This window comes from Myotis daubentonii, chromosome 2 (genome assembly GCF_963259705.1).
Source record: "Myotis daubentonii chromosome 2, mMyoDau2.1, whole genome shotgun sequence".
In the NCBI taxonomy this organism is placed as follows: domain Eukaryota; kingdom Metazoa; phylum Chordata; class Mammalia; order Chiroptera; family Vespertilionidae; genus Myotis; species Myotis daubentonii.
Window position 1 is genome coordinate 4,842,238 of NC_081841.1, and position 21,620 is coordinate 4,863,857.

The 21,620-nt window shown below is 54.0% G+C and overlaps 1 protein-coding gene across 4 annotated transcripts; it reads right to left on the minus strand.

The window, feature by feature from the left end:
- Positions 1 to 308: 308 nt before the first annotated feature.
- TEF (TEF transcription factor, PAR bZIP family member) lies at positions 309 to 21,069 on the minus strand. 4 transcript variants are annotated; one of them, XM_059680809.1, is made up of 4 exons: positions 20,917 to 21,069; positions 8,082 to 8,399; positions 3,418 to 3,638; positions 309 to 2,037 (listed from the first exon to the last, which is right to left on the minus strand). In XM_059680809.1, exons 1-4 carry the CDS (start codon positions 21,017 to 21,019, stop codon positions 1,822 to 1,824), a joined length of 858 nt encoding a protein of 285 aa, XP_059536792.1. In that variant the 5' UTR covers positions 21,020 to 21,069; the 3' UTR covers positions 309 to 1,821. The 4 variants fall into 4 exon arrangements, with proteins under 4 accessions (XP_059536792.1, XP_059536791.1, XP_059536790.1 ...); XM_059680808.1 differs by lacking the exon at positions 20,917 to 21,069 and adding an exon at positions 12,258 to 12,443; XM_059680807.1 differs by lacking the exon at positions 20,917 to 21,069 and adding an exon at positions 11,752 to 12,012.
- Between the last annotated feature and the right edge of the window lie 551 nt (positions 21,070 to 21,620).

Below are 21,620 nucleotides of genomic sequence, written 5' to 3' on the forward strand. Positions count from 1 at the left end.
TTGGTGGGTCGCCAGACCAGAGGGCGAGTGCCCGGGCGGGCGAGCTGCCCAGGGCAGGACACTGACATGCCGGATGCAACTGCCCTGTTGTGGTTACAATAGAGTGGAAAGTGTGAACATGGTTTTTATAGAACCACAAAATAAAAGTCAGGGGCCTGGAGGGAGTCAGTGACCTCCCTTGGCCTCAGGCACCCTTGTCAAGTCCCCAGGAGAGGTGGGTATGTAGGTCCCCAGAGGACCATGGTGTTCCCCTGGGTGCGGTCCACGGCCAGTGGCTGGCGTCCCCGGGTCTTAACATGTTATATAAAGTTTGTAGGGGTCAGAGCCCGGGTCTTGGAGCTACCACTTTAAATAAAGCCAGTGGAAAACATGACAAAATGTACCCGTCACCTCTGACCCCTCTTAACCACAGGCTGCCTGGCCCTGAGCCAATAAATGCACCTATCTGCAGGTGCTCCGGCTGGCCACAAGGAACAGTGTGTTCCACAGATTTCCTCAATGAATCTCCCGGGTGGAGCAAAAGGACGAGTCCAGCCAGACACAAGAGAAAACAGCTGTGAGGTAGAGCCACAGCTGCAAGGACCCCTCCACATACCACGGCCAGGCTTGTGTGGGTGGCCCATATCTTCAGGGACCCAGCTGAGGGGACTCTAGTGGATAAATGTCCCGAGAACTGGCTGTTCCATGAGTTGTGCTGGGACCCTGGCCGGCTGTCCTGCCCAGCAGGTGGCTCTAGGCAGCTTGCACAGGGAGGGATCTTGAATCAAGAACTGGGAAGCCCTCTTCTTCTTTCCTCTGGCCTGGCCCACACCGGAGAACAGAGCAAGACAAAATGGAGACACATGGCCCAGCTCCCTGCCCGCAGTGTAAGGGGCTGTGGAGGCCGGTTTTCTGAACACCATGCAGAAGGTGCATCCTGTCTCCAGAAAATTAAGTTTCGTAGATGAGGGGGGTTTTCCTTTTAAATCCAAGATCTGAGATTGATCACTGGGTGAAGAGAAACAGGCCTAGAAGCCCAGTCTAGGAGGACAAACAAGATTCAGGTGGTATCCACAAGTGACCTGGAGAAGAGGAGATGCAAAAGCCCCTCTCAGCACTGTGATTAGGGCTCAGAGTCTGGCCAACCTGGGAGTCTCCTTCACAGCAGACAAAACAGACAGCCGACTGCCAGCACCTCCTCCCGGGCTTCCAGGCCTCGGAGCCACAGAGTAAAGGGGTGTGAGAGCTAAGAATGGTTGGGTGCACTTCTGCTGCAGGCTCCAGACCCAAACCCCATCCCAGGCTGCAGAGACCCGGCTCTGGTGGGCTGGTACCCATGCAGAAACTATGGAGGAGCAGGCGTGTCTTTCTACTGCTGAGGGAGATGGAAATGGATGCTTCTCTCAAACTTTCTGGGGAGGGTGAGGTGGACCGCGGACAGTCCACCTGGAAACACACCCTGCTACCTGAGAAGACGCGACAATGATGGACTCGTTCTGTGGAGACCGAGGGAGAGTCAGGGCAGCCTGAGCCCCTGGGAAAGGAGAGCTGTCCTCAGAGGCCCCCTTCTGATTCAATTGGGACATCCAAGAATAGAAACTAAGGCTGATGCACCCGTCTACGTCGATTCCCTTGCGGCTTCACCAGTGAGGAGGCTGGTCCCCTAGGGAAGTTGCCACGTGCGCTGACCATGTGATAATGAAGCTTGAACGTGACCACTCCTGGAGCAGGTGCGCCGCCATTGGCCCTCGAGGAGTCCTAAGTCTCCACATGTGTGTGGGGTTTCAGGGAGCCCTCAGGCAGAGGCTGGGTGTAGGCAGCGCGGCCTGGGCGAGGCATGAGTTACAAGGGCCCGTACTTGGTCTCATACTTGGACACGATGGTCTTGCACTTGCCCACCTCCTTGCGTAGCTCAGCCACCTCCGTCCGCAGGGCCGTGTTCTCCTTCTCCAGGAAGGCCGCCCGGATGGTGATCTGGTTCTCCTTCAAGCGCCGTGCGTCCCGGGACCGTTTGGCAGCCACATTGTTCTTCTTGCGTCTTGTCCAGTACTTTTCATCCTGTGGGGAAGTTCCTCTGTTAGTCTTTCCTCTTTCCCCACAAGGGGAAAGTACAGCATTGGTTCAAGAGCCTCTCTCCTCCTGCCAGCAAGCCATACCCCAGATTCCTCTTATCACTCATCTGGTGCAGTCAGAACGGAAGCGGGACCCAGGGAAGAAGATGCATGTGCCAAGGACAGCCAGGGGCCCTCCCCTTTGCCAGGATGAGAAACAGCCATCTGGGAGGAAGCAGTGGAGGGAAGGGGCCTTCACTTACTGGGAGCCTGCTCTGTGCTGCTCCAACATAAAGCACTATCTACACCAGGGTCCTCAAACTTTTTAAACAGGGGGCCAGTTCACTGTCCCTCAGACCGTTGGAGGGCCGGACTATAGTTTAAAAAAAACTATCAACAGATTCCTATGCACACTGCACATATCTTATTTTGAAGTAAAAAAACAAAACGGGAACAAATACAATATTTGTATTTGCACGTGGCCCGCGGGCCGTAGTTTGAGGACCCCTGATCTACACCTTGCCGCCCAGTCATTTTGGTTATGGCTAAGGTCAGTCTCCTGAGTTCAAGTCTTGGCTCTGTCCCTTACCAGCAGTGGAACCATGTGAGTTCCTTCACCTCTCCACGTCTCAGGTTCCTCCTCTTTACAATGGGGGTAACAATAACTGCCTCATGGAGTTGTTTGAGGATTAAATGAGTTAATGTGTGCAAAGTGCTTCTCACAGTAAGGATCACAGGAAGGTTTACATGTTCATCATCATTATGATGAAAGCCTCAGTAACCTCCTGAGAGGCAGGTACAGTAGTTGTTCCCATTTTACAAATGAGGAACCTGAGGCCCAGGTAGTTCTCGGTGGCACAGTGGGGTCTGGACGCAGCTCTGCCTAACTCCAAAGCTTGGATGAAAAGCCCTTCCTGTGAGCTTTCCATAGGAGAGGATGGAAAAACTACAGAATGCTCCTCTCCCTGCCCACCCCAACTCCTATCAAACCATCAGCTTGAAAGCTGTTTGCTCCTCCCTGGGGTGGTAACAATACAACTGTCTTTTGTCCTTCAAAGCGAGGGCTTGTTCAGCCCAGTTCCTGTGGCCCAGTGAGCTCTTGCCCGAAGGCTGGGCTACAGCCAGAGAAGCAAGAACATCAACACAGCCAGCAGCCAGTCAGGAAACAGAGAAGCCACAGGGAGTCACGCTGGGGCCAAATGCGACTTGACTCCCTTTCTTTCTACCAGCTGCTGCAGGAAGGGTATGGCCCTATGCTCTGAACTCATGCCTTTCTAAATGGTGTCCATAGGAGGGAGGAACCTCCAGATAAAATCAAACGTGAGGAAGCGCAGCCCTCGGCTCTTGAACCAATGCTGTACCTTCCCTTATACAGACACCAGATTACCTTCTGCTCATCGGGCACAAAGACCTTCTTGGCCTTTTTGATCATAGGCTGGGGCTTCAGGTCCTCCTCTGCAAACTTGTGCTTCCGAGGGTTGAAGAGCTCCCCGCCTGGCACACTGGAGAGGACCAAGTCGGCAGGGTCAGGATTGAAGTTCACATCCACCTCCACACAGCTGGGGTCAATGGGACTGGGTGTCTCCCTTTCCTTTTCCAGGGAGGATTCTGAAAGACAGAGGCAGGCGGTCCTGAAGCAGCCACTGGACAGCAAAGACCTATGTCACACACCAGACACCTGCGTGAAGCTCATGTTGCACAGCCACTGCTACTTGGAGGGACCAATCCCCAAGCTAGACTGGCATATGAGATTCAGATCAATAACACAAACACAGAAAAAATAAATACTTCCTTTAGGAATAAAATATTCAAAAGGAAACAGAGGCCCTTGAAAAAGACAGGGTTTTCAGCCCCCCCCCCCCTGAAATATTAAGCAAAACATGAAATCATTACCCTCCTTAACTTCCTGTGGTTTCAAGCTCTGAAGTAATGAGAAACAGCTGAACCTCTGTGAACCATATGGGTTGGGGACAGGCTGAATAATGAAACGGCTTCCACAATGGACTCCCTAGAGACCTATCAGTCGCAGTGCTCATTTAGTCTTATGACAACTCTGAAAGCAAGATGGGTATTAACCTTATTTTACAGATGAGGAAACTAAGGCTCAGAGAAAGGACATGGTTTTCCCAGGGTCACATAGAAGGTAAGAGACTGAACTAAAATTTGAGTCTGATTCTGGCTGATTCCGAATCATTCTCCTCTGTCCTACCTGGCTGCCATTTTATAGTGGACATTGGATTTAAGGCACTTTGAGAATTCAAAGGTTGCCCAGCCGGTATGGGTAAGTGGTTGAGCATTGACCTATGCACCAGGAGATCATGGTTCGAATCCTGGTCAGGGCACATGCCCGGGTTGTGGGCTCGATCCCCCGTGGGATGTATGTGGGAGACAGCCGATCAATGATTTTCTCTCATCATTGATGTGTCTATCTCTCTCGCCGTCTCTGAAATCAATAAAAACATATTAAAAAAATAAAACTAAAAAAGACACAGACCTTTTGCCTTCTTGCTCAAGGTACCATAGGCTGACACCTAGAACACCCATACCCCACTGGTGGGAGTCATCAATGGCTACAACAACATTGTACAGTACTTGGCACTATCTATAAAAGCTGAATATATGCATATGTCCAATGACGCAGCCACTCTACTCCTAGGTAAATGACTATTCGAATGTACACATATATTTAACAAATGATATGTATACAAATGTTCATGGCATTGCTATGCATAACCCCAAACCAAAAGGTCCATCGCTGTAGAATGGAAACCTGTGGTATAGTCAGACAACGGAACACCATTTGGCAATGAAAATGAACAAACTGCCAAAGCTGGTTTGGCTCAGCGGATAGAGCGTCGGCCTGCGGACTGAAGGGTCCCAGGTTCGATTCCGGTCGAGGGCATGTACCTGGGTTGCGGGCACTTCCCCAGTGGGGGATGTGCAGGAGGCAGCTGATCGATGTTTCTCTCTCATCGATGTTTCTAACTCTCTATCCCTCTCCCTTCCTCTCTGTAAAAAATCAATAAAATATATTAAAAAAAAAAAAAGAAAATGAACAAATTATGCTATAGGCAACAACATGAACGGTTCTCATAAATAAATAAATACTCTCTGTTACAGGAGTATTCCATAAGCATGTTCTGTAAATCTATGTTGTTAGTGTAAGGAGATTTGGTGCCCACATAATTTACGTCTGTAGCTATAAAGCTAGCTACAGAAAGCTATCAATGTAAGCAAGTATAAAAGTAACCAACATATAATAGTTAAAAACAAAAAAGAGGACATAATATACAATTACATTTATAGAATGTTCAGTTACAAGGAAAAGGAATCTTTGGTGATGGAAATAAAGATAGTGGCCACCTCTGGGGAGTAATGAGTGAGTGGGGTCACAAGGCACTTTGGGAACACCAATAATATTCTATTTCCTGATTTGGGTGGATCACATGGGTGGGTTCACTTTGTGAAGATTCATTGAGGTGTATACTTATGATGCGGGCACTTTTGTGTACCATATTTTGTGGGATGCGGCTACAGTGTTTTGGCCAGGTTCAAGCCTCCGACTAATGAAAGGACAGGGTCCTCTCATTGCCATGTGCAAGTCCCAGCTGGAGGGCAGGGCCCTCCCAGCACAATTATAGCCAACAACTATAGTTGTAAGCTTGAACCTATGGTCCCAACATGTAGCCCCATGTGCCTTGTGATAGAGTTCAGGTGCATGTAGTGGAGTGAGGTTGAAACTCACGAGAATGCTGTAAACAACTTGATCACGTCCCTACTTTGCCTCGTGGCATCTGCTATAAAATAAAGACACGGCTTGTGGGTGCTGGCGCTGTCTCTGCATCAGGGAGCAGCGTCCCGCCGAGACCCAGCTTCCATTCTCGTCTGTCTTTTCTCAATCCTTTCACCGCCCCCCGACCCAGGCTCACCTTTGGCCGTAACAATATTTAAGAATATTTACTTAAAAACAAAATCAAAGGAAAATGTTACATAGGTGGTCTAAGGTACAAGATGGGGGCTCATTTTCAACTTTGCTCCCTACCCACACATGAAACCAGCCCTGTAAGACAGTGATGGCGAACCTATGACACACGTGTCAGAGGTGACATGCGAACTCATTTTTTTGGTTGATTTTTCTTTGTTAAATGGCATTTAAATATATAAAATAAATATAAAAAATATAAGTCTTTGTTTTACTATGGTTGCAAATATCAGAAAATTTCTATATGTGACATGGCACCAGAGTTAAGTTAGGGTTTTTCAAAATGCTGACACGCCGAGCTCAGAAGGTTCTCCATCACTGCTCTAGGACAACCCAACCAGCACAAAAATGATCTGCCTTCATCAAGAATTTGGCTGGAATCAGCTGAAGCTTTAACCCGTTTACAAGAGGAAAATCAAGGTGTAGAGGAGCATGATAAATGGGATCACGGGGATATAGTCAGAAAAAAACAGCATGTGATAAACTCTACAGGATAAATGATTCCATTTCTTCAACAAATTGCAAAGAAAAAATAAAAAGGAGAGAGAGAGGGGACCCTATAAATTACTAGAGATTTAAGAGGCATAACTAAATGGAATGTGTGGGTCTTGTTTGGATCCTGAATCAAACAAACCGCAAAACAATAGCATTTATGAGACAACTTTTTCAAAATTTGAATGCTGATGAGTTTACTGTCCAATTCAGATGTAAAACTGGTGTTTTTGTTACTTTTTAAAAAGAACCTTTGTATTTTATATACTTACTGAAATATTTATGGCTGAAATAATATGTAGTATTTGATTGTAAATAATTAAGTGAGGGGAATGGAAGAGGTTACAGAAAACAAGATAGGCTATAAATTAAGAATTATGGAAGCTGAATGGTTACATGGATGTTCATTAGTTTTTTATTTTTGTATTTGAAAATTTGTCCATAATAAAAAGTAAAATTAAAACAAAACAAAACAGAGCATGAACACTACTCAGTTGGCTGGAGCGTTGTCCTGTACACCAAAAGGTTTCGGGTTCAATTCCTGATCAGGGCGTGTACAGAAGGCAACCAATCAATGTTTCTCTCTGACATCAATGTTTCTCTCTCTCTCCACCCCCACCTCCTCTTTCTCTAAAAAATCAATAAAAACATATCCTCAGTGATGATTAAAATAAAATTTAAAAAAAAATTAAAAAAACAGAGCATGAGAATTCTTTGGGTGTGGGTTCCCTGGGTTCCACACCAGCGCCTGGGGTCCTTCCAGGAGCCATCAGGCTGCATGCCTCTAACTGAGCCTAAAGAAAGCTTTGCAGAGACTCCTGAAACAGGGGTCATTGGTCCTCTGGAGGGTTCATGTCCAAGTGGCATGAAAACCAAATAACCAAATAATCAACTAACCAACCCCCAGAGGTAAAACAGAAAAAGGACAAGAGGACTAAGGAGAAATCCTGAAGATGATGCCTTCTTCGTGCCTGTTCCTAAGCAGTACTTGGCTACGGAGTCAGACATCCTGGGTTCAAGTGCTGCCTCTACTACCTACCAGCTGTGTGACCTTGGGCAAGTTACTTAACTTCTCAGTTTCTCACCTATAACACACAGATAATACTACCAATTTGATAAGGTTGCTGTGAGGATTACATATTAATGCCTGGCACAGAGTAAGTGCTAAATAAATGTTAGCTGGTATTATTATTATTATTATTACCCAAGCTTCCCAATAATCTGTGGCAAAGTGCATGAGTGGAGGGTGGGGGGTAAAGAGCTGTGCTGATAAAATGCAGAATGGGATTTCTACCCTGCAGAACCTCAGACTGGAAGATCTTGCTCTACTGTCCTGACCATTTGCAGCACACCAACCAACAGAAAGGCTCCGACAAAACCGATGTGACTGCTATTTTCTCCTTAGTCTTGGGGACCGTGCTGAAGGGTGGGGAGCAGAGGGTTTCTCCACACTGCAGGCCCACCAGGACCTCCCTGAGAGAAGGGGCTCACTGCGTGTGTAGACACAAGAAGCCTTCAGTGGGAAATGGACTTCCTTAGATAGGACAGGTGGCCCTGCCCAAAGGCTCGTCACCAACCTGTGCTGGACACAGTTTCAGAGGGCTGAAAGATGGCGTTGGAAGAGGATGGTGGAGACGCCGTGGAAGAGCTGGCCGATTCCTTCCCTTCCAGCTCGGCCACCGGCAGCAGCAGGTTCTGGGCCAGGTGGGTGGGGCTGGCAGGGATGCCATTCTCCAGCAGGAACTCGTCCAGGTCCATGTACTCCAGATGGAAGGACTCGCCATCATACGGGATGGTCTTGTCCCAGATAGGTGGCATGAGAGAGGCTGAAACGGCCATGGTGCTGGCTGCTGCGGCCTCGTCTTCCTCCAGCTTTTCCTTCCCCTTTTCCTTATCTGCAGACACAAAATCTGTGATGAGACACCACACAAGAGGGTAATTCAACCCCAAGAGGGGAGCAGTGGGCCTCACAGGGCTGGCCCAGCTCTCGCGTCCTGATCCTTCCCATGCATTTCAAGAGCCCACTGTGTTCTCATTATAACCTGATGCGTGACCCAGGCCCACTGGTCTCCTTTAGAGATGGCAGCATGTCCTTATCCACGCTTGGGCTTTCCAGAACGTTCGCCACAAGTTCTAAGGCTTAATGTGGTTCAGAATGGGCTGTGGAATTAGCATTTGGAAAAGAGAGGCTACAGGGAGGAAATGGAATTTCTGAGTCTTCCTGATATCTTATCCCTGTGGTAGGAAAGGGTGATTCCTCAGGCCAAGAACTTGTGTTTTCTCCTGTCTTGTCCCTACCAGATATGCTTCTCCACAGCAACTCAGCCCAGGGCTCGGATACCAGTTCTACCAACCAGTTGCTGTGGTGTGTTAATTTAGCTTTGTGTTTAACCTCTCCCAACCTCAGTGTCATCCATTGTATATAAAAATAAAGCTTTGGTGTGTAGACTAGAGATAACATATGCAAGTGTCTTATATAGGTCCTGGCAAATGGCAGGTATTCATTACTACAGTGAACTCACTGATTCTGTGTCTGATTCATTTCTACATTTCAGGTCCAACACAGGAGCAGGCTGACCGTGGGCTATGGGAAAATTTGCATACTGAATGAAGAATGCTGGAGCTGTCTTTTCAGGACCTTTTCAGAGCAACAGTTTCAAGAGAAGTTTATTCCTGAATAAGCAGAGAAGACTGAAGGCAAGTTTTCTGGGAAGGAGGAGGGAGAACTGAAGAAGAAAGCTTGCTCCCATTCAAAGCAAAACTAATAAATTAGCAGGGACTGGATCTCACCTCAGTTGTCTCAGTCAAAAAGTTACCTGTGTGGATATTAAAGAAAGAGCAAATTAGGGAAAAAAAGACAAGAGAGAAATGTGACACGGTTGAAAGGAAATCAAAGTGACAGGAAGGATAATCGGGGAAGCGGGAGATAAAATCATGACAAGTTCATACTGGGTTTTCAAATTGAGGGAGACAACTTTGAACTCTGGATTCTGAAGTGAAAAAGAGAAATCAAATATAATTATGGTGGAAATAACCAGTCATGCATGGACTCCCAGACCTTAGCCGGCCAAAAAGAAGCCTATTGGTCCAATAAAAATGGACACACCAGTGGGTTAAGAAGGTGGAGGTTTTGACAAACAGAATTTGGTAATGGCTTCTAAGACAAATTAACCTGAATTTTTGCAACTGTTTTCTGTACCAGGCTTTGGTTGAAAACCAAATGGGAAGTAAGAAAGCCAAGCTTCGGTGGGCTGGGTGGGCCAGATGGCCCCGCTGTTCTGCTCCTGGAGATCCTGACCTACATTCTGTTCAGATCCATACTGGGTAGGGTCATGGGGATCAAAGGAGACAGGAGAAGGAAGGAGATAGAAAAACAGCCACACTGAAGGACAAATAACAGCAAGTTCCAGATTTTGCCTGGCCTAAGCAATTAAGGATATTTTAAATCAATATTTTTAGAAAATGTTTTAACTGGAAGAGATGATAAAGAATTAGGCCCGCCCTAACCTGTTTGGTTTAGTGGAGAGAGTGTCGGCCTGCGGACTAGAGGGTCCCGGGTTTGATTCCGGTCAAGGGCATGTACCTTGGTTGCGGGCACATCCCCAGTAGGGGGTGTGCAGGAGGCAGCTGATCGATGTTTCTAACTCTCTATCCCTCTCCCTTCCTCTCTGTAAAATATCAAAATATACTTTTAAAAAAATTAGGCCCATCACTCAGGTCACAGGGATTGGCATTAGTGGTTGCCAGTGATACAGTAAAAAGCACCAGACTGAGAGTTCTAAGGCCTGGCTATGTGACCTTGAAGAAGCATCCCCCTTCCCCTCTGAGCTTCAACTTCCCTGATCTGGGAAGCGGGGATAACACTACAGGACTGCAGTGGAAGAGGAAATAAAACAGGAATTCCGTCCAAGTGCTTTGTGAGCATTCTGCTAACGTAAAGTAGAATTATTGTTATGGATGGCTCTTATTTGGCAATCTTGAACAAGAACCTGACAGATGTGTATACCTGTCCCAGCAGCTTGTCTCAGCCCCAGAACTGGAACAAAGCACTGCCTTAAAAACAAAAGGGTCTGTGCACACGAAGTGCCCGCAGCCGGAGGAGAATGCCTGGTCTCACCTGATATGCTGAAGCTATTTATAACCCAATGGAGACAAGCCACCGGAATGGAAGCCTCAGAGCACACCGGGGAAAGGAAGAGGTGGCATTTAAAAAGAGAAAATTAATTCCCCAAGACAGGTAATTCACAGAAGGCCTGCTCCCTCTCAAATCCCTAAACCACGCTGACGGTCTTGGGAATTCAAAGGTCTCAGATGGAAGGCGGACCTTGTGCACCTCAAACCACAATAGGCGGTGCTCTGCTGCTCCCTGAACCTCCTGTTCCCAGGCCAGAAAAACAAGGCCAAACCTGCTCTCCACACAGGCCCCAGGGACCCGTGTGGCCTAGGAAAGGGGAGGAAGCTCAGCTCCGCCACTGTGGCCCCCGGTCCAGGGCCGATCCCCCGAAACCAGGTGAAGGGCCTTACTCTGACCTCCCTCCCTCACCTGCCTCGCCCCCCTCGTGCTCCCAGAAGGTGCCTGGGCACCCCTTCTCCTGACACCCTCCCCACCCCAGCAGCAACCCTGAGACACACTCCAGAAAACCTCCAGGGTGCGCCTAGGGGTGGGGGGAAGACGGGTGCTCCTCCCGGGAGGGGGCAAAGCCATCTGCTGAGGACCACCTGCCGGGGAAATCGGCGCTCCTCAAACTTTAGTGGACTCGGGAACACGGCGGTGGGGGGCTCCTGGAGGTGCAGGCGCCTGGCCCCGGAGCTGCAGGTGCGGGGCGATGGGCGGCGCCCAGGAGCCGGCATTCTAAACAAGCGTCCCACGGGGTCCCGAGGAAGCGGTCCCCGGGAAGGCGCCCTGGAGCGTCGCCCAAGGGGCTGCTGCGACCCGCTTCGGCCTGCTCGGAACCCGGCAGCTCGCGCGCGCAGGGCGCCCCCAAGAACCTCCTCGCCACGACCCCTCTGCTCCTCCCGGACCCTTTTTCCGCCAACGCCCGTCCGGCCCAACCGCTCTCAACGCCCCGCGACCAGCTCCCATCCTTCCCGCCTCACCCACCAGGGCCTCCGTCATCCCGGGCCCCGGGCCCCGAGCCCCGCAGCGGGACCACTGCGCCCGGACCTCCGACCTCCCCGGCCCCGCCCTCCCCCGGCCCCGCCCCTGCAAGACCCCGCCCCCGGGCACGCGCGGACCCCCGCCCTCACCGAGGCGCGCCTCGCGCGGGGGGTTCTCCATCAGCTTCCTCAGGACCAGCGGGAAGGAGCCCGGCAGGCCCTTTTCCCCAGCTGCGCGCCCCGGCCCTGGGCCTGGCCCCGCCTGCGGCTCCACAGGCGGCTTCTTTCCGCCGCCCGTGTTGGACATCGTGCTCCGCGCTCCGCTCGCGCGCCTCGCCTCCCCCGCCCGCCCCCCGAGAAAGGCCGGAGCCGTGCGACCCGCCGCAGCTGCCGACTCGGGCAGCTACTGCGCAGGCGCCCCACAGCTCCCCCGCCTCCCTCCATCCCAAGCCCGCCAGTGGACTAGCTCTGGGATATTCATTATTCATGAGGCCAGGCCAGCGTCCCCAGATCGTGGCCTTGGATTGGCCCACCCAGCGAGGAGGGCGGGAGCAGCCTTCCGGGCCGCGATTGGTTAGGCTGACGGGGTAAGTGAGACACGTGCGGGGCCAGGTGAGGAGCAACGCCAGAGGCCCCGCCCCGCCCTCCCGGGTCACCTGATTGGCGCCGGCTGGAGTCTGTGCCGCAGGCCTTCTTCGGCGGCAGCTCCTTCCCTTCTACCAGAGGTTTCGCCTTCGCCTTCCTCTTCGTAACCCCCACTCTCCTCCCAGACCATCGTGACCGCTCTCTGTTCCCTCTCATCCCAATCTCGCCACCTTCGGGACTCGGCACTGGAGGGAGGCGGGGCCGGGAGCGTCCGGAGAACCTATCACAGAGCCTGTTCGGGCCGCAAGGCCCGGCCTCCGCAGGTCACGTGGAGCCCCAGCCGAGTCCCGTCGCGTGGGGAGGAGGAGAGAGGAGGAAATCGAGGAGCAGCCAATGGAGGGCGGGGGCGGGGCCCGAGTCCGTGCAGGAGGCGCAGCACGTGCGGCCTGCTGCGGGGAGGAGAGGGGAGGAGAGGGGTGGGGCGGGGCTGGCGGGCCTTTTGTACCGGGTACTGCCCGGGGTCGTGGGGCCGGGACACGGAGTCGAGCTCGCGCCCCTCCTCCCCCGCGACCCAGAGGTTGGCTGAGGGCAGGGCGGCGGACGGCGACCTGCCCTTCCCCGAGGGGTGGCCCGAGCAGGAGCTGGCTTGGCGGCCGCTGAAGGGGGTGTCGGGTTCCTCACGGATCCCGGTTTCTGCGGGCGTGGCGGCCAGATAAACACTAGCGTGGCGGGAGCATTCCTGAGGCCGGGGCGGGGCCGAGTGGGGTGAGGTGAGGTGGAGAGACGGGCCCCGCTCGGAGCCAAGGGCTGGGGTACCGTCTCCCCGCCCCCCCAGCTCTGTGCTGGGTGTGACCTTGGGAAAGTCCAGTTGCTTCCCTCGAGGAGCCCGCTTCCTCGTTCCGGGAGTTGGGCTAGATCCGCTCTGAAGGCTGTTCCTCGCCGGGACCTCCCCACCCTTACCGTAGGGACAAGAAACCGAAGACACGCCTGTGGGAAAGCCGCCGCCATTAAATGCAAACACGCGGGGGGTGGGGGTGTCCCTCGGGGAATGAAACGCTGCGGGGCACCCAGCGGTGGAGCCGGCGCGCCCAGACCTTGTCCCCCGTTAGGGCCCAGACCACGCGAGCCTCCGCCTGCCCCGCTCCCGGAGGCCCGGACTTCGGCCTGTTTATCCCGCAGCTGCCGAGGCGGGGCGCGGGGGGCGGGAGGACGGAGCCGGGGTTCGCGGGCCGGGGCGCCGTCCCGCTGGTGCGATGGGCGCGCGGGCGGGGGGGTCTGACTCCGGGACCCAGGGTGACCGCCGGCCCCGGGAGACTCCCTGTCTGACCCGATGACCTCAGCCCGTCGCTGCTTCCCTTACAAGCCACATGGACCCACCTTGTGGGCCGTCCGGAGGCCAGTGTATGTAAAATGCACGGTTGGAAACCTGCAACAAATGGGAGTTCCCGTAGTTTTTATCAGACTAAAAAGAAATGAAGCGAACGGGTACGAATCCACCGCCTGGTGTATCCATTATCCTGGCGGCCGGCCCGGGGCCCGTCCCTCCCGTTTTAGCGGAAACAGGACGTCTGTTGTGTTGCAGGGTGAGTGGGGATTCTGCCCGTGGCTAAGAGATCTTTAGGTGAAGCTGACCTAGAGGCTTTCAGGAAGAAATTTTAAAGGAGTATCTAAGGGAGATTGATTAAAACAATATATGAAGCTGCTTTTTTTTTTTTTTTTTTTTAAATAGCTACTTTGGTGGAAAAGAGACTTTCCTGGGCTAGAGTCAAATGTGTATTTTCATGGCTGATGTGCCATGGTTGAAGGGGCAAAATAATTCTCAAGGTATTAGGGAGGTTTTATAGGATAACAGTGGAAAGTTCCAGCATTGGTTTACAGCAGGAGTGGGATGTATTAAGGATAAAGATTTAGATATTGTTAAAGCTGCAATTATCCAAAGGGGGAAATGCCTACTCCACTCATCATCCAGCCTGGAGCAACCGGCCAAGCCCAGTTGTCTGGGGGAGGCACTGGTGAGAAGGGAGGCACGCAGGCCAAGGCTGCAAAAGTTGGGTTTTTTTGATTTGGTTCTCTGTTCGTGTCCCGACACTGCCCAGAGAGGGTTTTCCCCCTGGATAACCACAGGGTAAGTGGTGTGTCACCAACACGCAGGAACACCGCAGGCATGTTCTCTCTCGTGCCTGCTTGCAAGCTGGGGGTGAGCTACACTGCGGGCTGGCAGCCGTCAGCAGCACCGTCCTGGAGGCGGGAGCCATTCTGTTCTAGGCTTGGTTCTGCAGCTGACCCGGCAAGAGCCACAGCCGCCCCCCCACCTCCGGTTCCTGTCAACGAAGTGCAGCCTGGCCCCTTCTCTCCGGGGAGAAATAAATGTGGTGAGACGTAATTAGCTAATTCCCACCGCGTTTGTGAGCCCTTCCAAAGAAATCAACTCTGTAAAAAGAACATGTGATTACGTGGTTAAGGCTCCAAAGGTTCCTCGGTGTTCTTTAGTCACAGGCTTTCAGTGCCGCCACTTGAGGAAAGCGTGAAAGCGTGGTCCCGGGGACAGCTTTGTGGGCTCGGGAGGCCGACCGAGGTAAAATCTCCCCTGGGCCCTAGCCGGTGTGGCTCAGTGGATAGAGTGGACCTGCCGACTGCAGGGTCCCAGGCTCCATTCCCGTCAAGGGCACATGCCTGGGTTTGGGGCTCAATCCCCAGTAGGGGGCGTGTAGGAGGCAGCCAGTCAATGACTGTCTCTCATCATAGATGTGTCTCTCTCTCTCCCTCTCCCTTTCTCTCTGAAATAAAAAAATTATATTTTAAAAATAATAATATTAATAAAATAAAATCTCCCCTCGGATGCTGACCAGCCATGCGGCCTGGGCAAGCGACTTCTGCCTCAGCCTGAGGTGCTTTCTCTTGGAGACAGATGGGTATGCTTCCCCACGGAGTGGCTGTGAGGATTCAGTGTGAGAAGCAATGACAAGCGCTTCTCACAATGAACGGTGTGGCATGGAGAGGGGGTGCTTCCGCCCCCCCGCTTCCACTCAGCTGTGTGGGGCCTGGAGGAGAATTATTTGGGGTGTGGGGACAAGGCTGTGTGGTTGAGGGTGGCCGCCGGAGTGTCCTTGAGCTGGGCTGGCTTTAAATTCTACTCTTTCATGTTCCAGAAACCTGCTAACCAACCCAAGTTTAAAACTTAATTCAATTCAATTGAGCAGATGCAGAACAGGTGCCTTTCATCAAGCCATTACCCCAGTTTGGAGTATTATCATTTAAACTCAGAGTTTAGAGGAGCTAAAACTCTAGCATGGGAGCCCCAAAATTATCTCTTTCGCCCCATATTCAGTGTCTAGTAGGACAGGACCATTCCATCTTTCGACTTCCTGAAATATGTGATAGCAATCTTGTGTGTGGAAGAACAGGGCAATAGTAAGGCTTCCGTTGAGCTCTAACAAAGCCCAGTTGTCGGTGCGCTTTGCCAATACCAAATGCAGGCGCGTACGCAGCTCTGTTCCAGGTAGTAACGCAGTCAATATTTGCTGGCTCGTTTGTTGTTGGTGCTGGTTAACAGAATCTTTCAGAGCCAAGTCCGATACATCTGGAACGTTATTAACATTAAATAACAGTCACTGGACTTCACAGTCGAACTTGGAATGACATGGCAAGCCCCCCAGCACTAGCCTAACCAACAGCTGCCTGCTTTCGAGCCCACGTACCCGTGGCTGGTTTGTGCCTGGTCGCAGTGTGTCCTAGGGCAGAAGTGGTGGGCGAAGGCCCTTCACTAACTCTTGTCCGTCTCTCCAGGACTCTCAAGAGCACTAATTCCTGTTTGGCTTGCATTTTGCCCACTCCCAGGATTCAGATCTGGGGTGGCAGAGGAAGAGCTGCCCCAAGAGGGCCATTTGCAGAGCGAAGCCCTCAGCTCCAGTCTCTGCCATCTCAACAGCCACTGCTGACGGCCAGGGATTCTCCTGTACGAGCCGTGTTGGGGTGCAGCGGCAGGGTGCGGGCTCCAGAGTCGGGCCATGAGGGTCTGATTCCTGGTTTGACTACTTCCTAACTGTGTGACCTCAGGCAAGTTACTTAACCTCTCTGTGCCTGAGTGTCAGAAGCAAAGGAGGCGATTCAGGCACACTGCATAGCAAATGCTCAATTGAAGTTAACTCTTGGTATAATCCCGTCTTGAATTGTTCTGGGACTACCTCACTCCCCTCCACCACCTGCCACTTCCCTGAGAATAGTGGGTGGGTGGGTGGGTGGGGCCTTGCAGACAGGGAGATGACAGCCTCACTACCTTTATGACCTTTAGGGCCTTGCAGGCTCTCCCTGTTCCAGGTCCCTCCAGCCTCACCTCTTCCTTCTCTCCCCCCTTGCTCACCTTCTGCAGCCACAGTGGCCTTTTATTGCTCAGACACGTGTCCTTCCTGCCCTGGGAAAGGGCCTTTGCAGGTGCCGTTCCCTCAGCCTGAAAGCTCTTGGCGCAGCTGGCTCTTCCTCACTGTCCAGGCCTTGGTTTAAATGTGACCATGTGACCCCCCTCGGAGACGGCCCTGACTCCTGATTGCTGACTGTCCTTTCCCAGGGAGTGCAGCTGCCAGGCGAGTGGGGCCATGCATGTCTCACTCCATGCCACCAGTGTAGCCAATGTTGGATAAGCAAATGATGAAAAAGCAAAGGAGGACCCAAGAGGTGCTGCCCCGAGTCTCGGTTTCAGAGACCCTGGGGTTCTGTGGGAGGGCCGAGCCTGGAAGCAGGCGGAGATGGGTTGGAACCCCTTACAGCCGAGGCCTTCCCATCTCTGAGCCTCAGTCTCCCCATCTGTAGAACTGATCATGACACCTCCCTTGCCAAGCCATTTCACAAGCGGTGATGTCAGAGCACTTAGCACAACACCCAGGAACAGTGGCCTGGGATTCAGGATGCATTCCTTGAGCAGCCTGGCCTTGGGTCAGGCCCCGTCAAGATGCAAAGCCATATGGCAGGGGGGCTCCTGGACACTGCTGTCAGTTCCTGGCCCTGGTGAGATTGAGTTTCTCACGTTAGTGACGGGGGGCAGGCAGAGAAGGTAGTTGGGTCCCTAAGGCTGGAGCAAGGAGAGAGGCTGGCCAACCTCGGAGTGCATTTCCTCGGCATCTAGAAGGTAGTAGTAAGGATTAAGGGAGCTAAGGCTTCCAGCTCATAAGGCTTCCTCCACCTCCTCTTCCCTGGAAGAAAACTTCACGATCTCTTGGCTTTGCCTGGTTACCCCAGGCTGGGCGTGGAGGCGCCCACATGGGCCTTACATGGGCCTAACCTCAGGACAGCCCGGCTGCAGGGAGTCCACACTCTTGGGCCATTTAGCTCAATCCTCCAAGAGGAAGCGACCCAGGCTCCTCCTCTGCACTGCTGCCTCTGTCCCAGGAAGTCCCCCTGGCTTCCCGCCTGTTATCATTCAGCTGTTTCCCGGGCCAGTCCAGCAGGGCTGATGGCACCATGTCCCCAAGAGCCTCAGCACACGTTTCCAAGGAGACAGCACAAACTTGCAACATTCAGTTGTTTTAAGGGAGACTATTCACAGGAAGGAGGGTAGAAAGGACATGAGGGTCGGGTGGCGGATGTGATGTTGGTGGAAGGAGCATAGTGCCAGGCCAGGCTGCTCTTTGCTTTCAAGAGAAAACAGCGTGGACTTCACAGTTGGCAAACACTTTCACATGGGATAACATGTGACCCGGCAACAAGCCAGTGCAGCCGCTATTCTTTTCCCCACTTTTACAGATGGGGGATGGCGGGGGAGAGGTGTGTCTAGGACACCCTACTGGGTGGCCCACTAGTGATTCCAGTGGGAGCTCCCTGAGGTGGGGACGCTGCCTGGCCAGCTCAGAGTGGAGGCCTTGTTCAACCTGTGGGTGTGTTTCAGGCTACATGGCTCCTTGGAAGGCCCGAGTGACCCAAGCTGGCGGGAAGGTGGGGGACCAGCCTCTGAGCACAGCCAAGGCCCTATAGGGTGAGGTAAGGGAGGGGGGTGGAGAGCTGACAGCATGGTTTAGAGAAGCAGAGGAAGAAAAGAGCGAGTGAGCAGGCTGGGACAGAAGCCTGGAAGAGGATCCTGTGGAAACAGGAAGAGCTCAAAGACAGAGGGGAAGTTGAGTCGGGGCTTGGGGTACAGACCACCCTTTCGCCGGACATGGATTTCTCTGCCCACGGGAAAGTTGGTCAAACTGGTGGCCCAGAGTGTGGGGCGGCCAGGTGGCCATTGAAACCTGGAGCCAAGGGCGGCTGGAGCCCGGCCAGCTCTGCTGGACAAAAGCTGCTTCCCGAGGGACAAGAAAGGGGTGGGGCCTGTGTGCAGGATCGGGTGGGAGGCACACGGGACAGGGAGAAGCCCCAAGGCCGCTCTCAGGGAGCGTCTTCGAACTAGAAAGCGGGAGGCTGTGGGGAGAGCAGTCTCGTGAGAGCACACCTGGCATTTCTCCCACGCCACTCGCCTTCCCCTGAAATTCCTTCACGCTGGGCCCAAGCTCTGCTCTGCACGTGGCCTGCATGTGTGCGGAAGCAGGCAGCGGGCTGGAGAAAGCGAGGAGTTTGTACACGGGTCTCAGTCCCCCACGAGAAACCTGCCCTTATACGTCACGGCCAAGGGCAAGTGATCCTGAGGGCAGCTGTTTCCGGGGCACCTGACACCTCGGCCGCCTTCCTCCGACAGGTCCCAGCCGGAGTGGGGGACCCAGGGACAGAAGCGCTTCATCAACAACTTAGAGCACAAGCTCCTTGACAGCTAGGAACTCCAGCGCTGTGCAGCGTGTGCACTCTCTTTTTACCCAAGTATACAGCCTTTCAGGTAGATTTATTTTTATAAAAGATTTGGAGAGCCTGGGAGCTTTGGAAGTGGTGATTCCAGGTTGGGGCAATAGTGTGAGTGAGGTCTTTGTGGGCGCACTGACCCCTCATTTTATCTACCCCTTGGCATCTGTCAGTCCCACGGGGCCTCATGCTTCTGACCCTCAGTGAGATAGCACATGGGGAAGTGACAGGAGGTGGCCTGAGACACTGGTCCACACGCCTTGACCCACCCAGCTTATGCAGACAACTGATCCTCAGCCAGGGCTTGCCAACGCTTGGCAAAGCTCTGGCCCAGACCTTTGGCAAGTCCTCGCAGCGCTGGGCCCCAACTTTGCTCATCCACAGTGAGTGATGGGGATTTTCCGGCTGTCACAGGGCCCTGCGGACCAGCTGGGAACCAGCGACCAGCAGCTGCTGCCACCCTTCAAAGGCCTTCTATCCTCATCGGAGGAGGAGCAGCACCCTGAGCTGCCCCCAGAACCCTTCCCTGCCCCGCTGGGAGCTGTCCCTGCAAGCCGCTCCCTGTGCATGCACTGAGCCATCCTGGACCCCCACCTTCCCTGGGTGCCTGGACCCAGAAGCTAGAGCCCCACCTCTAGCTTCTGGAAGGCCTTCAGCTTCACCTACCCACACGGCCGTTCAGAGGTGGCAAGAAAAAGTCAGCTGTGACTCATCCGCCATGAGTTGAGGGTGTCCTGAGGAGACGCGCTTCTCCTGGTGGGCAGCAGGGGTCCTGAGTGCGAGGAGGGCACAGGAACTCCTGTGATGCCCGCCTCCGAGGGCGGCCCAGACCGCCCCAGCAGAAACCACAGGTGTGGTCTGAGGAGCCGGGGCCTAGAGCTCTGTGAGAGCCCACAGGGACCCGGCCCTGAGCTCTGGGACCCACTTTCTTTCCTCAGCCAGTTCTCCGAGCAGAGCCTGCTGCCCCCTTTCCCTGAGCCCGCTCCCCGAGGGGTGAGAGGGGGCCTGGGCTTCGCTGTCTTTCCTTAGGCTCCCAAGTTTGGGAGTGGGCTGGGAGTCCTGGGGATGAAGTCCCGTGGGGACATCCAGGCTACCTGGTGATGAGGTACATCAGTTGCCAGCACAGCAGGATGAGGAAGAGGCCTGAGCACGGTCGCCTGAGGGACCCCCGGGGCCCCCAAGTCAGACTCAGGCAGCAGAAGACAGCTGGGCTCCTTTAAAGGCGCCTGGGCAGTTTGAGCAGTGGGGACCGGGTGTGAGCCCCTCACAGCTTAGAACAGAAGAGAGTGGAGAAACATTTATCAGGGGATTCGCCTGAGCAGGTGGCCCCCAAAGCTAGCCGTGGCCTTGGGTTTCTCAGGCAGGACTTGGGGGACACCTGGTGCTGGCTGCGGGCTCTGCCCCTCCGTCCACGCCCTCCTCTGCCGGCTCCCTCGTCCCGTGTTTGCCTGTGGTATCCTAGGAACGCGGGCTCGGAGCCTGTGGTCCTGTTACATAACAGCTTCCCTCCCATCCATGGGCTCAGCCCTCCAGCGAGCAGGAGCTGAAGCAGGCGCGTGGAAGAAGCCTGCCCTCCAGGCAGGAGGCTGCCCAAGTCCACAGTCTCTGCCACCCCGACATGCAGAGGGAGAGAACTTAATAGGCAATTGCATCCAGTGCATTCTCTCAGCAGGGCCCTCTGGTCCTGCTCTTGGCCCATGTGAGCCCACACCTGTCAGTGGCCACACACTGGTGGCTTCCGCCGGCTAGCAGGCGGAGGGGCAGTCCCCGAGTTGCAGCGGCCCTCCCACCATGTCTCTCTCTGCACCCCAGCCCTTCCTCCTGCTCAGGAAGGGACCAAGGATCAATAGACCCCTGCCGGGGACCCTCGCTAGGTTGGAGATGCCTGTCCTGCCACTGTGTCTGTGGCTGCCCCCCACCCCTTGGGCACCTGGGCGGCCAGCCAATGCCGGCCACCTCCGTTCCTACCTGCCCTCTTCTCTGGCCAAGGCAGAGAGTGCTCCAGCAGGGACTTGAGGACCTCAGGCATGTCCATGGCAGGGGCCACCCCGATCCGGTCGCAGCTCGACATGGCCCGGCAGGAGGAGCTTGCTCTGGGAGTTTAGAAGCAGCTGGAGAGGCAGAAGCTGGCCTGGGAGCCACAGGCTCTGGAGGTGGGCGGGGCGGGAGCCGGAGGCAGCCAATGGGCAGCATGGACCCTGGCCCGCCCATCCACCCCCCAGATTGGCCACCTGCCAGCCCTGGCTGCAGCCAGGCCTTCCCTTCCCGCTGCCTGGCAAGGCAGCCTGGCCTTGTGCCAGCTGCAACACGTGGAGCCACTGCGCCAATCCTCTGACAGGGAGACCGTGCTGTTATCTAACTTTGCTAAGGGAAGTTCTCCCCCAGGCTGGGAGCCATGACCAGGGCCTGCCAGGTGAGAACCGGAAGCCAGCTCCATGCCCACAGCGAGGTGCACCGCACATTCAGGCACGCTGGACAGAGGTGCCCTGGTGCAGCGGATAGCAGGGCCTGCCATGGAAACCAGCTCAGCTGGGACGTGAGGCTCGGCACTGCAGGCAGCTCAGCACAAAGGATAAACTCCGTGTTGGTGCTTACGGGCACGTGAAGGCACATCATGCAGTCACCTGCGCGCTTGCGAGCCTCCAGGGGTTGTTTGTGGGTTTTGAAGCTGA